The following is a 14136-nucleotide window of genomic DNA, read 5'->3' as shown; positions in this document are numbered from 1 at the left end:
AGGAAATTTACAACATATTTGTTTTCCTTAATTATTTAAGAGAAGAACAATAATTGACGAAATTTAACAACAAAGGTTTTCTAATGTCTACTTACAGAGTTCTGATGCATTCGCCCGCAGTTGAATTTAGTGCTTTGATCTGAATCAACTTGCTAATATTAAAAAAAATTATCTACCTCTGTAATTAACACAGTATACGATATCCACTTGAACTGGTCATCAACTACAATTTCCATCAGACAAACATCACATAGGACCAGACACCATATGGCAGTACAGTGTCTTCCAGAGTAATAATTCATCAAGCCTGGCTCATTTACATACAGTTTAGGATGTCCATTCAACAATCCTATAAGACTCTAAATCAGTTATCAATGTTCTTATTACAGTTTTGAGCTCGAACAAACCACAACCCAACCAGATGGCTTTCTCATTAACATAAACATAGCGTACACAACTACCTTTTATTACAGCTTCCAATCCATGATGCACAAAACCCTCCTACAAGGCAAACAAAGGGAGTAAAAATTCCCCAAAGAGCTCATGATGGTAGTCTCCAAGCGATCCAAAGCAATAGGCTAAATCACGTCAAGATGCTCAGCCAGCATTAGGAACTTGCTCCTGGTAGGTATATTCGATGAATACTGTTCAGAGAAAGACTAAACCGGCAGGTTGGGCATCTATGATGCACCTGGATGGCATTGGTGATGCAACTGTTGCAAAAAATGTGGCCACAGGTGGTGGATGTCTCCTCCTTCATTGTGTCCATGCATATAGAACATCTCAACTTTACCTCGTCGTAACCGTATGGGTGGTGGCTGCTAGATGCCTGTCATACCTAAACAATATCAGAACAGCTAACTGAATGGCTTGCTTTTACTTGATTACTCGGAAATGAAGCCGCGAAGAGTAGGAAAGAAAGCATAGTGCATCATCAGAGTAAACCATGTAAAACTAGAGATGCCCATCGTCCAGAAACACAGTTAAAACTGTATCCATAGTATAGATGGCTCAATTACTAACCATAGATCATACCCAACACAAAAGAGAATTCCTGGGCTCCAATATTCAACCAGAACCCAAAAGGGATCCTCGGTAAATGAGACTCAAATGGCAAACTTAGAAGCGAACTAAGCCCTTGGGTCTACTTGCAAACCTAGTCAATGAAGAAGCTGAGTAATTTAAGAGGCATACTTGAATATCAGCATAAGCACAACCATAACCAATACAAGAGTTGGAATATTTTCTTTCAACTACTTTACTATCATATAAATACACCTGGTTTAGCCTTCCTATGAAGTGTTAACTCTTAACGAAGTAGAATCATGATCGGACATATACCTTCCTGGACTTCTGCGCATTTGGGTCTTGGATTTTGGCATCCTGTCTATTAGAGTTCAAATTCCTGGAAGCTGTTGGAAAATTACGAGACATGAAAATATACCACGTAAAGCAGAATTAAAGTTACAGAGAAAGAATGAGAGCAAAAGGCATGAACTCATGATTTGTCCTGCAAATGATAGAAGATTCATTTTATCAACATGCAGCTAGCTGGTGTGTGATATCTGGTGCTAATGTATAAATATCCCCTTCAACTAGGAACTAAAAATGAGTACCAGCATATCAAAGTTTAGCAAGCTACGTTGATGCACAACAAAAAGATAATCATCTTCCCTCTTTTTTTTCAAGTTAATGTAAAATGTTGGGAGAATAACTTGGTCAAAAACCAAGATCGAATAGTATTACAAAAAGTAAATTCAACAGAGACTGATCACATCGGCAAAATCTATGACAGGCAGTGAGCTTAACTACTCAAAAAATAGAAATACACTACATGGAAACATCATCAAACGCATGTAATTCTCCAAAACCTCCATATTTTGACTCTTCATCATTTATCATCACACTTAAAATTGTTTAGAAACTAGAGTATCAAATAGGATCGGAAAACGTGTGAATGCTCATATCCAAGTCCCAACTGCAAGTTGGCTAGCATTGATTACTAAAAAAATGCCATTATTGGCGGAAGTATTAGCTCATACAAAATCTCCATTAATCAAAAAATAGAACTCCATGAGGTTACTTGTTATAGTCTGGAGCAAGTGCCTCCAACCTCTCCAGTATGCCATATTCCAGTTCCCCCAAATTTATGAAATTCCTTCTTCTTCTCCGTTATGTTTTTTCTTTCCCTATAACAATTCTAAGAAGCTCTACATCTCCATTTCATTAATATGTTCAATTAGCAGAGCTAAAAAAAATTGCATCAATTATCCTTAGGAACTATTACAAGTTATTGTGATTTATATGCGATCAAATGTAGCATATATGCAAGCTATAATTGTAAGTGACAGAACTTGTTTTGGATTATTTAGAAAAATGCTATCAGACTCCTTCAATTATTTTTAGCATACACTTTCAAGTTTTAAGTGGGTATGCATTAAGCATCAACAAAACATAATGCGCCAAACATGCAAATATATTCAAAGATCAACACTCACTATTCTGGATGAGAATGTCAGTGGATAACTAAACATGAAAAAAAAAAAAAATCTCTAGTTGCCCAAAGAGTTTCTTTACTTACTTCTAATGCCAAGATGAAGCTCCAAATCCTCTTCATCAATTACAGATTCCCAATGACTTGAATATTGCGAGGCCCTGAATGACTGGAATAAATACAATAAAGACATTCACACAATTTCAAGAAACCATATGAAAATCCCTCATGCTCTAAAGAGTGATATCAATTAACAAAGCATGATAAACAAATTGTGGCCAATAGCCAGTACCTGATCTGGAGGTCCAGAAGTGTATATTTGCATGTCATCGTCATCATTATCATCGTCCTCTATCAATATAATTTCAGGGCAACCCCTGTTAAAATTGGAAGCTAGCATTCCTCCTTTAAACACAGAAGAACCAAGTCTCAACTCAAGGTCTTGCAATGTTACACTGCTTGGTCTTGATCTGTTCATTATCGTTCCGGCTTCTGTTTTGCAGTATCCAAAGGGATCAGAGTTAGATGAGCTTGAAACACAAACCAAATAGGACTACACATGTATTATATTAATTTGCAGCAATCCTCAGCCAAACCCAACAGCTGCAAACACCAGTTTATGGACTGATGAATTTAAAGGGAGATGCGAGGAGGGATTTGGTGTCTTTGATTTGGAAATTTAGCTCAAGGAAAATGGAAATTTGGCTACTACATTTCTTCACAAATTTAGTTCCTCATCCAAACAGCAACAGTTGCAAGCACTTGGAGCATAGATTTAAATCGGATAAGGGAAAAGGTTAATCAGAAAGCCATGACAGATTCGATGTGAACGACAATGGAAAGGGATCTATGCTACAAAGCCCTTTCGAGGATTTCAGACGGAAGCGAACACTAGTGGAAGGAAGAACAACTTTGTAGCGAAACAGTCTTACCAGAAGCGAATCAACGAACTCGAAGATCGATCGGTGAGGCGCAGCAAATCTTGCAGTGCGACGATCGAGAGTCGAAGCGGAGCAAACAAGCGGAACCCTAACCCAAACCTAGAATGCTTAATTGGAAGAACATCCAGCGTCAAGAAGAGTGAGATTAAACAATTAAATAAACAAATTAGTAAAGTGACCAAAACAAATTTATTTACAAAATACAATAAATATCCATATCAAAATTAAAATTTTAATTATTAAAAAAAAAGACAAAAATCAAAAAGGCGTTTTTCCCCAACTCGTCAATAGAACGCCCACTTTATTTTTATTTTTTTTAAAAAACTCCCTCCCCACCCCATAAAATAATACAACTGGCTTCTACCGTATGGATCTCATTATTTTCCTCTTAAATCTTGAACTTAGTTCATTGTAATAGTTATTATCATGTGACTAGTATAATTAAAAGTCGCAGGAGCTATGATTTTATAGTTGATATAATATCAAAAAAATAAAATTAAAATTTTTCGGAGCTTACGAATGAAACGTCGTCGAACGAATCCACCGATGAATTGGCTACTTGTTGTCAATCACTTATCGACAACGAAGATCACCGCGAGGAGATCCACTGGAGCCTGATAATAAGAAAACCAAGAAGCAAAACGATTAAAATGACAGCTAGGGATTCCCTGACACGATCACTTAAATGCTCTAGTCAGTTTTTAGTAGCGGTGGAGGAAGAATAAAGAAGAATAGTTCTAGGGTTGTGAATACGTTTTTGCACATACCTCACCCCATAGGGGCAAGCTAACTTTTATAGAGCGATTATTGATTCCTTGCGATTTGATATTCGCTTCTTGAAATAGTCTAAAATCTAAAGATCCATACTATCGTTATCCTTTTTGAAATAGTCAAAAATCCCTATATTCATGCCAGCATTTTCTTTTCCTAAAATGATCCAAAATCCCTATATTCCGCAAGCATAATTCTTTTCTTGAAATAGACCGAAATCCGCACCAAAGGAATGAGAGCTAGGAGACGGGGAGCACTATGGAGTCGGGACATCAAGGAGTTGTGATCAACTCGGTTTTCCCTTGACTTGAACTGCCACATCCACAAGATTACTAGTCTCCCTTATCCACGTGACGTTATCTGATTACCCCTTGAGCACTATGTTTTTTTTGCTGGAACCGAGTTGTTACGAGTTTTAATTCATAACTAATTGTTCGATTTTATATATTATGTGTCAGATGGTTAAACTCAAATTAAAAGTTATAACATCTCAAATTTAGAATTTAACATTTACTGATAGTAACTATGAAATCATAACTGTTACAATTGTATAGCAGCTACGAGATCGCAGCTACTATAACACGCCCAAGATTTAGGATTTAGGCGGATGAGAAATATAAAAGAGGGATAATAATGAAAATATTATAGTGATCTAGTGGAGGGTAGTTGAATTATTTTACGAGGCTTATAGCTATAACTGTATAGCAACTAAGGGATCATAGTTGCTACAACGCGCCCAAGATTCAGAATTTAGACAATATATATATATATATATTCAGAATTTAGACAAAATATATATATATATATATATATATATATATATATATATATATATATATATATATATATAAAAGAAGAATAATGAAAACATTAAGGTTAGTTGGATCATTTTACACTGGATGGAAAACTCTTTTGATTGGGCGCAATTATATATATATATATATATATATATATATAAAGAGAATAATGAAGATATTAAGGTTAGTTAGATCATTTTACACTAGGATGGAAAGCTTTTTGATAGAAAAATCAAAATAGGACGTTATCTTAATAATTTCAAAAAAAAAAGGGTATGGTGCCTCTTGATTTTGCCAAAACAAAAAACAAAAAAAAAAATCTTCATTTTGGATCGGATAGTGGATTTTTAAGCTTTGATTATTTTTAATTTTTCATAATAGACATTCAGCTTTTTTCCCCCTGGTTCATCTATCTGATAAATTCCAAATATAACTTAAACACACTCACTTTAAGATTGATATCTTATAAAGCATGATGATCATAACCAACTGTTCTAGCATTCTGTATCAATGGTTACAAGATTCACAGATCCTTTTAAAGTTGGAAGGTGAGGAATGATGCTGTTGTGTGACCTAATATTATGTGACAATTTTAAGAAATAAAGGATATTTCATGGTCGGCAAGCAACACAATCAGAAACTCGCATCATTTTCTCCAGGTAGAGGAACATCATGGTGGCTTGAAACCCTAAACTCTTTCATCACAAACACCTGCACTTCGGTTAAAATGGCCGGCCAGCCTCTTCCATCATCTTCTTCACTCTAGTCAGCTTTTGTATCCCTTTTAGAGTCTGGAAAGAAATATCCAATTGAGAATCGAGAGTTACTTATATGAGACCATGTCTGTTGAACTTGTATTTACCTCCAAAGCCATATCCTCTGCGGTAACAGATGTTAAATCTTCGTGCCCTAGTTGAGAAGCTACTTCTGTAAAGCTCGGGGAAATGGTAATGGTGTCAAAATTTAGTCACATATGAACCGAAAGCATGTCTATGATGATTTGCTTACTTAGAAGCGAAACAGTTGTATCTGCTATAGCAAAGCCTTCTTTCAACTTGTTATATTGCTGCAAAAGCACATTCATAACCTGTTTGTATCATTCCAGCAGATAACTTTAGTTAGGTTTCTCATACATCCAACTGCTTACATGAACATGTAGAACAAGCAATAAGCAGCATGGCAATTTTTCCAACTTGCATTTCAGGCAAACCATTCTCGAGCTGGACAGTCTATGTATTATGATAATGGAATTTTATATTCTAGTGTAATAATTCGTGCGAACAATAAACAGGTAAGAGATTTGAAAGTACAAAAGTGTGAGTGTGAGTGTGATGATATATTGATATATTTGCCTTACTGAATCAGATTACAGAAAAAGATATCCCAGCAATCTTGATTAGCGTCTCAAAGGATGAAAAACTGACCTTTGTGAATGGATCTGTCTCTTGTGTGGTACTCATGATAGATGACGACGCCTCAGATACCATAAATTCGTTTGCCAAGTAATCTAAAGGAACATCTACCCATATTGAGACGCCGTATCTTAAATAAGACCTTCAAGAAACAGGATACAGTTAAAGACCTAGAGAAACAAGCAAGCTTGTATATAGCAGAAACAGAAATCAATAATATGGTTCAACTTGATGGCATACAAGTTTGTCGCGGATTGCACTGCCCCATCCCCAGCACAAACCACTAGTCGCCCCATCGCTGACAACTGCTTGAGAACTTCAGTCTGAAGAGGTAGCAACACTAATTTGCTTACTTTGATATCCTCCACAGAATAAAACAATAAAGTTGTGAGTTGACGTAAACCTCTGCGCTTTGGAAACCCTTCTCATCTTCTTCTCTAAAAGTTTTAGCAGCAGAAGTGCCACCTGCTGCTTGCTGGATCAAACTATCACTGTCGACAATAAAACAAATGTGATTAAGATATTTAGCTTAAAATTGGTCAAGTGCCCATTAGACTTACCTGTCAAAGTAGTAATATCGCAATGAGTCAGCCAATATCTTCCCTAGGTCAGTTTTCATGGTGCAATTCATCCCTATTACGTCAAAACAAGACATGCCATCAATGCACCTATACATTTACATGCTCACGTACTTCTTGCAAAGAAAGCTAGAAAGGGTTAAAGTAGCCATGATGATACTTGCCCACAAGAAATAGGGAGGTTCCTCTCAAATCATCAACGACTTCAACTGCCGTTCTCTGAATCCAAATCGATACTAAATATATTAATAAATAACAACTACGTTGACCATGGCTTCACATGCTAATCACTAAAATTATAATACTCTGCTTAGTTGTTTATGAAAGAATCCCTCACCTTTATAAGTAATGATTCTGGCACTGCTACAGACATCTTGGCCCCTAAGAGAAAAAGTTAAGACCATAGAAAGTGTCGTCAACATTTTTATGGCACATAGAGATCTTGTGACTTTCTTGAGGAATAATTTTACTTTAATTCTAACAAAAACATCCATAAAACATAATATATATAACATTTGAATTTATTTATATGGTTATTCGTCACAAGACTCTTTTACAGGTTACGATATACATCCTTAAGCAGCATATTTGATCAGACTGAGTTCTTTGATTTTGTGTCCACAATCTATATTAATTTAGAACATATATTTAGTCCTTGAAATAGATAGAGATCGTCTAGAAATTTTTCTCCTCCTCCCTACACAAAGCAATTCATGAATAGAGAATTCAAGTACCTCAATCTTAGCAATAAATTGACTATAATAGCCCTTCTCGCTACTTAATCCAATCAGAAGATTGTCTCGTTAACTGAATAGACTTAAATCATTAACTGGAATGCCCCTTTTTAAGATGTAAACTAAATGGTGTAATAAGACTCATCTAGGCCTTATAAATCGCTTGACATCCACAATTCCAAAATAGGACTAAATTTTCATATCACATTTTTAATATGTAAGATTGATGACCGTTAACAAAGAAATGAAAACTTACAGGACTTGCATCCATCTAATCAGGTACAAAATAGTAGATCCTGATTATATGTTGTTCATGAAAACCATTTACATTTCAGACGGCACACCGAAATTAAATGACATTGCTACAACATCAAACCTGGCTGAATATACGATACTTTAGCATTAACACCTTTCCATGCCCTTTACATAACATCGGAAATCCAAAACAAACAAGATCACATAAGCTATTAAATAATTCTCTAACTACCAAAATCATTGTATTGGAAGCAGTCACATGGCAAAGAGAGTTCAAGAACATCTTAAATGTTCACTCCCAAAGTATGCCATTGCTACAACATCAACCCTGGCTGAATACATGGCATTTCAGCGATAGTACAAAACAAACAAGATCGCATAAGCTATTGAACCATTCTCTTACTTCCAAAACCATTGTATTGGAAGCAAGCACGTGCCAAAAGGTATTAAGAACATCTTAAACGTTCGCTCCTAGAGTTAAAAGCAGTTGTAATGTAAAGAAGATTCCAACTTTTAACCAATAACGCTGCAATTTAACCTAAGCTTTCAGAAATCAAGCGAAAAAAAAAAGTTGGAAACTAGACTCCAAGACATATACTCCCTAGAGGGGAAAGATCATAAACCATGGGCGCGGGGAACCTCCTTGCTATTTGGACTTCGGATTGCTCCAGTGCGTGCATGGAAAGCAACAGGTTTCGGTTGGGAGTGGGAGAGGGCTCCCGTGAAGCTGCAAGGGCGGGCATGGTTCCGGAGGGCAGGAAGGGGAAAGGGCATAGCTGCTGCTGCTGTGGCTCTCAGTCTTATCTCCATGGCCAACCCAAAAGGCATCACGCCCACGCCCCCCCCTGCTGCGTGCTCCTCTCGGGCGTCTATCTTCTAAGCCACTATCGAAACGGGTTGAGACACGAATCCAGACAAGAACAGATACAGAGCCAGCCCAGATTTTGAGTTTATGAATTTGGTCACATTTTTAACTATCTGCGTCACATTTTTAACCCGAGTCCAGACACGAACAAACATGTTTGCTGTTTGTGCAGAGTTTTTACTGTTGATAGTGCTATAAATGAATCAAACGTTCGTGAATAAGTTTGGCACGAACATTTGGTGTTCAAATTGATAAAAGTTTATTTATATTCGTTCAATATACAAAAGATTAATTAAATAAATAAGTTTGGACAGCTCGTTAAACTAAACAAATAAGCTTGAACACATATATGTTCAGCTCGTTAACGTTCGTGAACAATGTGTTAGAGTGTATACTAAAAGCCTAATTTTTTGTAAATATTTATGATGAAATAAAGAATCATATTGGTCAAATGTCTATATTTGTATGTTAAGTGTAGTTGTTCAATTAATTGATATTATAGATAACATGGTGTGTGGTGTCATACACAAAAGATCATGTTATCAATTCCTTATAAATTATAAATAGTAGCTTACGACTAAGATGGAAAGCAACAAACCGTTGGAATAATCGTAGTGTAATTTGGTATTGGTTTATCTTAACTATAAAATTATACTAGTACACTTTGAGTGTTTTGAGCAGGATCATTTAAAGTAAGTTCTTTTTATACTGATTGAATAAAAGAACAAGACCTTTGTTATTGTGGAAGTGTGTGCTCTTAATCCGGATATAATAACAATCACATATATCTAGTATTTATTTCTTTGACTTATCAATGTGTGAGATTTAGTTCGATAAATCAAGAAGCCCGATAAGTTGGGAAATGATATTATTTATAGTGTGTTTTGTTGATTATAGAAGGAAATTGTGTCCTAGTGATCTAAGTTGATAATGCCCCCAAGAGGAGCTCATAAGGATTGTCATGTAAACCCTGCAGGTGGACTTAGTCCGACATGATGATAAGATTGAGTGGTACTACTCTTGGAGCTAGATATTAATTGAGTTGTCAGTAACTCATTTAATTAGTGGACATTCGATATCTTAAACACAGGGAGATTAATACACTCATGATAAGAAGGAGTCCAAAATGTAATTTGGGATTGGTGCGGTAGTTCAATAATAATTCTTTAGTAGTATGAATTATTATTGATGAAATTAAGTTGGGTGTTCGAGGCGAACATGGGAAGATTAATTTCATCGGGAGACCAAAACCAATTCCTTCTCTCGATCCCTATCGTAGCCTGTTGGTCCCTTTGGAGGTCGGCAAGAGGGGAGGGGTGAATTACCCTACAAAAATTAAACCACAAACCTTTCTCAGATATTCAACTAATTTAAAAGAACTTGAAAAAAAATAAACAAAAGAGACTAATTAGAAACTAATTCAGACACAGAGGGTTTACTTGGTTTGCAATCAGAGGATTGCTAATCCAAAGTAAAGATGACACACTATCTAATTCTCCTTTGGGCGGAGTAGCCTCTTACAGCGTTGAAAGCACAAACAGAAAAGTAAAGCACACAGAAGTTGATTACAAGTGAGTTACATTAATTGTGCAGATCAGTGCTATATTTATAGCATTGGTCGGGGCGCCCCGAAGGGGTTCTGGGCGCCCTGGGGGGATAAAAATTTATCCCCCAACGTTCAGATCGCGTTAGAATCGATCTGGTCAAAAACTTCATCCCGGGCGCTCGGAAGAGTTCCGGGCGGGCTGCTTCGGGCGCCCGAAATGGTTCCGGGCGCCTCGAGCCTTAAAGTCAATAGAAGTTGACTTTTTCGTCTCCGGTTCAGCTCGTCTCGATCCGGGTCTTGCTCGCTCCGGCTCCGCTAGCTTGGGTGATCTCGGCCATCCGGAATAGGGCTCACCCGAACTCAAATTCCGGCCTTCTCCTAGAGCAGTCTTCCTTCTCGGTTTCTCATCCCTCGAACGTCGCGCACGTTCTTCTCGTCCACCGGTATACTCTTCCACGGCCACCTCGTCCCTCGGACGCATCGAGCCTGTCGGCTCTCTCCCCGTGCTATCCTCCTCGCTAGCCGCGTCTTCCGCTCGACTTCCTGTGTTCCTAAGCTCCTGCACACTTAGACACAAGGGTTAGACAAAACAGGACCTAACTTAACTTGTTTGATCACATCAAAACACCTTGGGGTTCCAACATTTTCCTTCTTTTTGATGTGAGCAACCCAAGTTAAGCTAAGGTAAACAAATGCAATAAAAACAGTTAATTTGCAAATAAGTCTAAAGATTTTTCAATTTAAAAATGTACCTCCCCCTAGACTTAACATTCTTCTCCCCCTTTGATCACATAAAAAAAATGGGATTCCTTCTAACAAGTCTAAGGTAAAAAAAAATTCTTCCAAAACACTCCTTTTAAATATGCAAATAAGTCCAGAATTCTTTTTATTAAGTTTGAAACTTATTTCAATACTTCCTTAAAAAACATTTCCATAAAAAAAATTCTAAGGCAAATTTTATAAAAAAAATTTATAAGGCAATATATAAAAAAAATTCTAAAAAAAAATTCTAAGGCAAATTTTATAAAAAATATTTATAAGGCAATATATAAAAAAAATTCTAAGGCAATTTCAAAAAAAAATTTCTAAGTAATTTTTTTTTTAAATTTTAAACTGAATATTTTTGAAAATATTGAATAATCCTTTAAAGCATATTTGCAACAGAAACATTTTCTAAGTTAAACAAAATTTTCAAAACAAATGTTTAACAACTTTTAAGCATTATTTAATTATAACTTTAATACTTTTTCCAGAAAGTTAATTAAACATTTGATTTCAGTATTTTGGCTTCCAGGTCGTGGCGAGACACTAGGTCTTCTTGGTTATTGGAGCAACAATCACTTCCTTAGACAAAGCCTCATAAAGAAACTATCTGTTTAACTTTCTTGCTGAAAAATGCTAAGTTTAATTTAAAATTTTAAGTTAAACATGTTTTCAGAACCCAATAGAGGTTCCTACTTACAGGGTTAATTAAATATTTTCTAGGTACATAAGCTTTTGACATTTTTCTAATTTGATTTTGGTGAAACCTATAATACCAGTTTAGTCCTCTATAATTTTTAAAAGCAGAACCATTTGAACCGTTGGACTTTTTCAGTCTTACTATTTCTTCTTTTAGTTTTTCATTTTCAATTTTCAATTTTTCAAAATCCTCTATAAGACATGATTTTGTCAAAATTCTTTTTGTTTTTAAAATTTCATTTTCTAATTTGGTATTTTTATTTTCTAATTTATACATGGATTTTGTCATTGCCTTAATACCAAAGTAAAGTTGATCAGGGGGTAAGAGGCATACCTCACTTACCATACCAGACTTGAAGCATGAATCTCTCCCTGCTTCGCTACTTTCATCTGAGGTCGCTCCCCCTTCATCGATGTTGGGTTCTGATGTACTTTGCCCTTCGTAGCTTGTCATCAGTGCTATCCCGGCATATTCTTGAATCTCGGACTCAGATGAAGAAATGTCGTCCCAAGTAGCTTTTAGGTTCTTGTGCTTCTTGGGAATCTTGCCTTTGTCTTTCTTTAGTTCTGGGTAATCTTCTTTTAGGTGTCATTCCTTTTGACACTGGTAGCAATGCATCCTTCTTCTATTTCTTAGATTCTTTTTATTCTGCATTTCTTTAAATTTATTAGATCTAAAAAACATTTTAAAGTTTCTTACCATGTATGCTTCCTGACGGGTTCATCCCTTTTGGTTGCATTTAGTGCGATCATCTGGCTTGATTCCTTTGTTCCTGCACACCTGGTTTCATGCAATTCAAGAGTGGAGAACAGTTCTTCTAAAGTACTTGCCTCCAGGTCTTTCGAAATGTAGTAGGCGTCGACGATTGATGTCCATTCTGAAGTCTGGGAAACGCGTTGAGTGCGTAGCGTATTGTGTCCCCATTTGTTACCATTTCTCCGAGGTTCTCGAGACCAGTAATCAGTTCTTTTACCTTCGCGTGTAAATTGGCTACCTTCTCACCTTTTTCCAGATGGATGTTCATCAGCTTGTTCCGGAGGATGTCTCTTCTAGCGAGCTTTGCTTCAGACATGCCTTCATGGAGTTCCAGGAACTTCTCCCAGAGTTCTTTAGCAGATGAATAGCTTCCGATGCGGTTGACCTCTTGAGGCGACAACACGCTTAGCAGGTGATATTCCGCACGGCTGTTCGCTACAGACTCATTCTGCTCCTTCTTTATCCAATGACTCTCTTCTTTTTCTTCTCCATCTTGATTCATCGGAGCTACAAAATCATACTTCATAATAAACCAAATTTCGAAATTAGTTTTTAGGAATACCTCCATACGACGCTTCCAGTCTGCGAAGTCCCCCTCGAATTTTAGTGGAACGATGCTTGGTCCGGCCATCTCACTGCTTCGATCGGCGGTTAGTCCTCCTGAAGCGCCTTGCTCTGATACCACTTGTTGGTCCCTTTGGAGGCCGGCAAGAGGGGAGGGATGAATTGCCCTACAAAAATTAAACCACAAACCTTTCTTGGATATTCAACTAATTTAAAAGAACTTGAAAAAAATAAACAAAAGAGACTAATTAAAAACTAATTCAGACACAGAGGGTTTACTTGGTTTGCAATCAGAGGATTGCTAATCCAAGACAAAGATGGCGCACTATCTAATTCTCCTCTGGGCGGAGTAGCCTCTTACAGCATTAAAAGCACAGACAGAAAAGTAAAGCACACAGAAGTTGATTACAAGTGAGTTACATTAACTGTACAGATCAGTGCTATATTTATAGTACTGGTCGGGGCGCCTTGGGAGGATAAAACTTTATCCCCTAACGTTCAGATCGCGTTAGAATCGATCTGGTCAAAAACTTCATCCCGGGCACCCGGAAGGGTTCCGGGCGCCCCGGGCTGCTCCGGGCGCCCGAAATGGTTCCGAGCGCCCCAAGCCTTAAAGTCAACAGAAGTTGACTTTTTCGTCTCCGGTTCAGCTCGTCTCGGTCCGGGTCTTGTTCGCTCCGGCTCCGCTAGCTTGGGTGATCTCGACCATCCGGAATATGGCTCACCCGAACCCAAGTTCCGGCCTTCTCCTCGAGCAGCCTTCCTTCCCGGTTTCTCGTCCCTCGAACACCGCGCACGTTCTTCTCGTCCACCGGTGTACTCTTCCGCGGTCACCTCGTCCCTCGGACACACCGAGCCTGTCGGCTCTCTCCCCGTGCCGTCCTTCTCGCTAGTCGCGTCTTCCGCTCGACTTCCTGTGTTCCTAAGCTCCTGCACACTTAGACACAAGGGTTAGACAAAA

General features: G+C 37.4%; 2 protein-coding genes across 3 annotated transcripts; both read right to left on the bottom strand.

Annotated features, from left to right (window-relative positions):
• Positions 1 to 235: 235 nt before the first annotated feature.
• On the bottom strand, positions 236 to 3594 carry LOC121976684 (probable E3 ubiquitin-protein ligase bre1). Of its 2 annotated transcripts, none has more exons than XM_042528960.1 (5): positions 3427 to 3594; positions 2787 to 2986; positions 2582 to 2663; positions 1342 to 1412; positions 236 to 838 (listed from the first exon to the last, which is right to left on the bottom strand). In XM_042528960.1, exons 2-5 carry the CDS (start codon positions 2970 to 2972, stop codon positions 833 to 835), a joined length of 345 nt encoding a protein of 114 aa, XP_042384894.1. In that variant the 5' UTR covers positions 2973 to 2986; positions 3427 to 3594; the 3' UTR covers positions 236 to 832. The 2 variants fall into 2 exon arrangements, with proteins under 2 accessions (XP_042384894.1, XP_042384893.1); XM_042528959.1 differs by having other exon boundaries at positions 236 to 829.
• A 1839-nt stretch (positions 3595 to 5433) lies between these two features.
• LOC121976683 (probable inactive shikimate kinase like 1, chloroplastic) lies at positions 5434 to 8856 on the bottom strand. Its single transcript, XM_042528958.1, has 10 exons — positions 8606 to 8856; positions 7331 to 7374; positions 7158 to 7212; positions 6976 to 7048; positions 6819 to 6906; positions 6656 to 6738; positions 6428 to 6557; positions 6012 to 6090; positions 5866 to 5930; positions 5434 to 5794 (listed from the first exon to the last, which is right to left on the bottom strand). The coding sequence occupies exons 1-10, from the start codon at positions 8808 to 8810 to the stop codon at positions 5726 to 5728; spliced, it is 891 nt and encodes a 296-aa protein (XP_042384892.1). The 5' UTR covers positions 8811 to 8856; the 3' UTR covers positions 5434 to 5725.
• Positions 8857 to 14136: the final 5280 nt, after the last annotated feature.

The sequence above is a fragment of the Zingiber officinale genome, chromosome 4B (assembly GCF_018446385.1).
Source record: "Zingiber officinale cultivar Zhangliang chromosome 4B, Zo_v1.1, whole genome shotgun sequence".
Taxonomy (NCBI): Eukaryota; Viridiplantae; Streptophyta; class Magnoliopsida; order Zingiberales; family Zingiberaceae; genus Zingiber; species Zingiber officinale.
The sequence above is the reverse complement of the archived record's forward strand: the minus strand, read 5'-3'. Positions and strand labels throughout refer to the sequence as shown.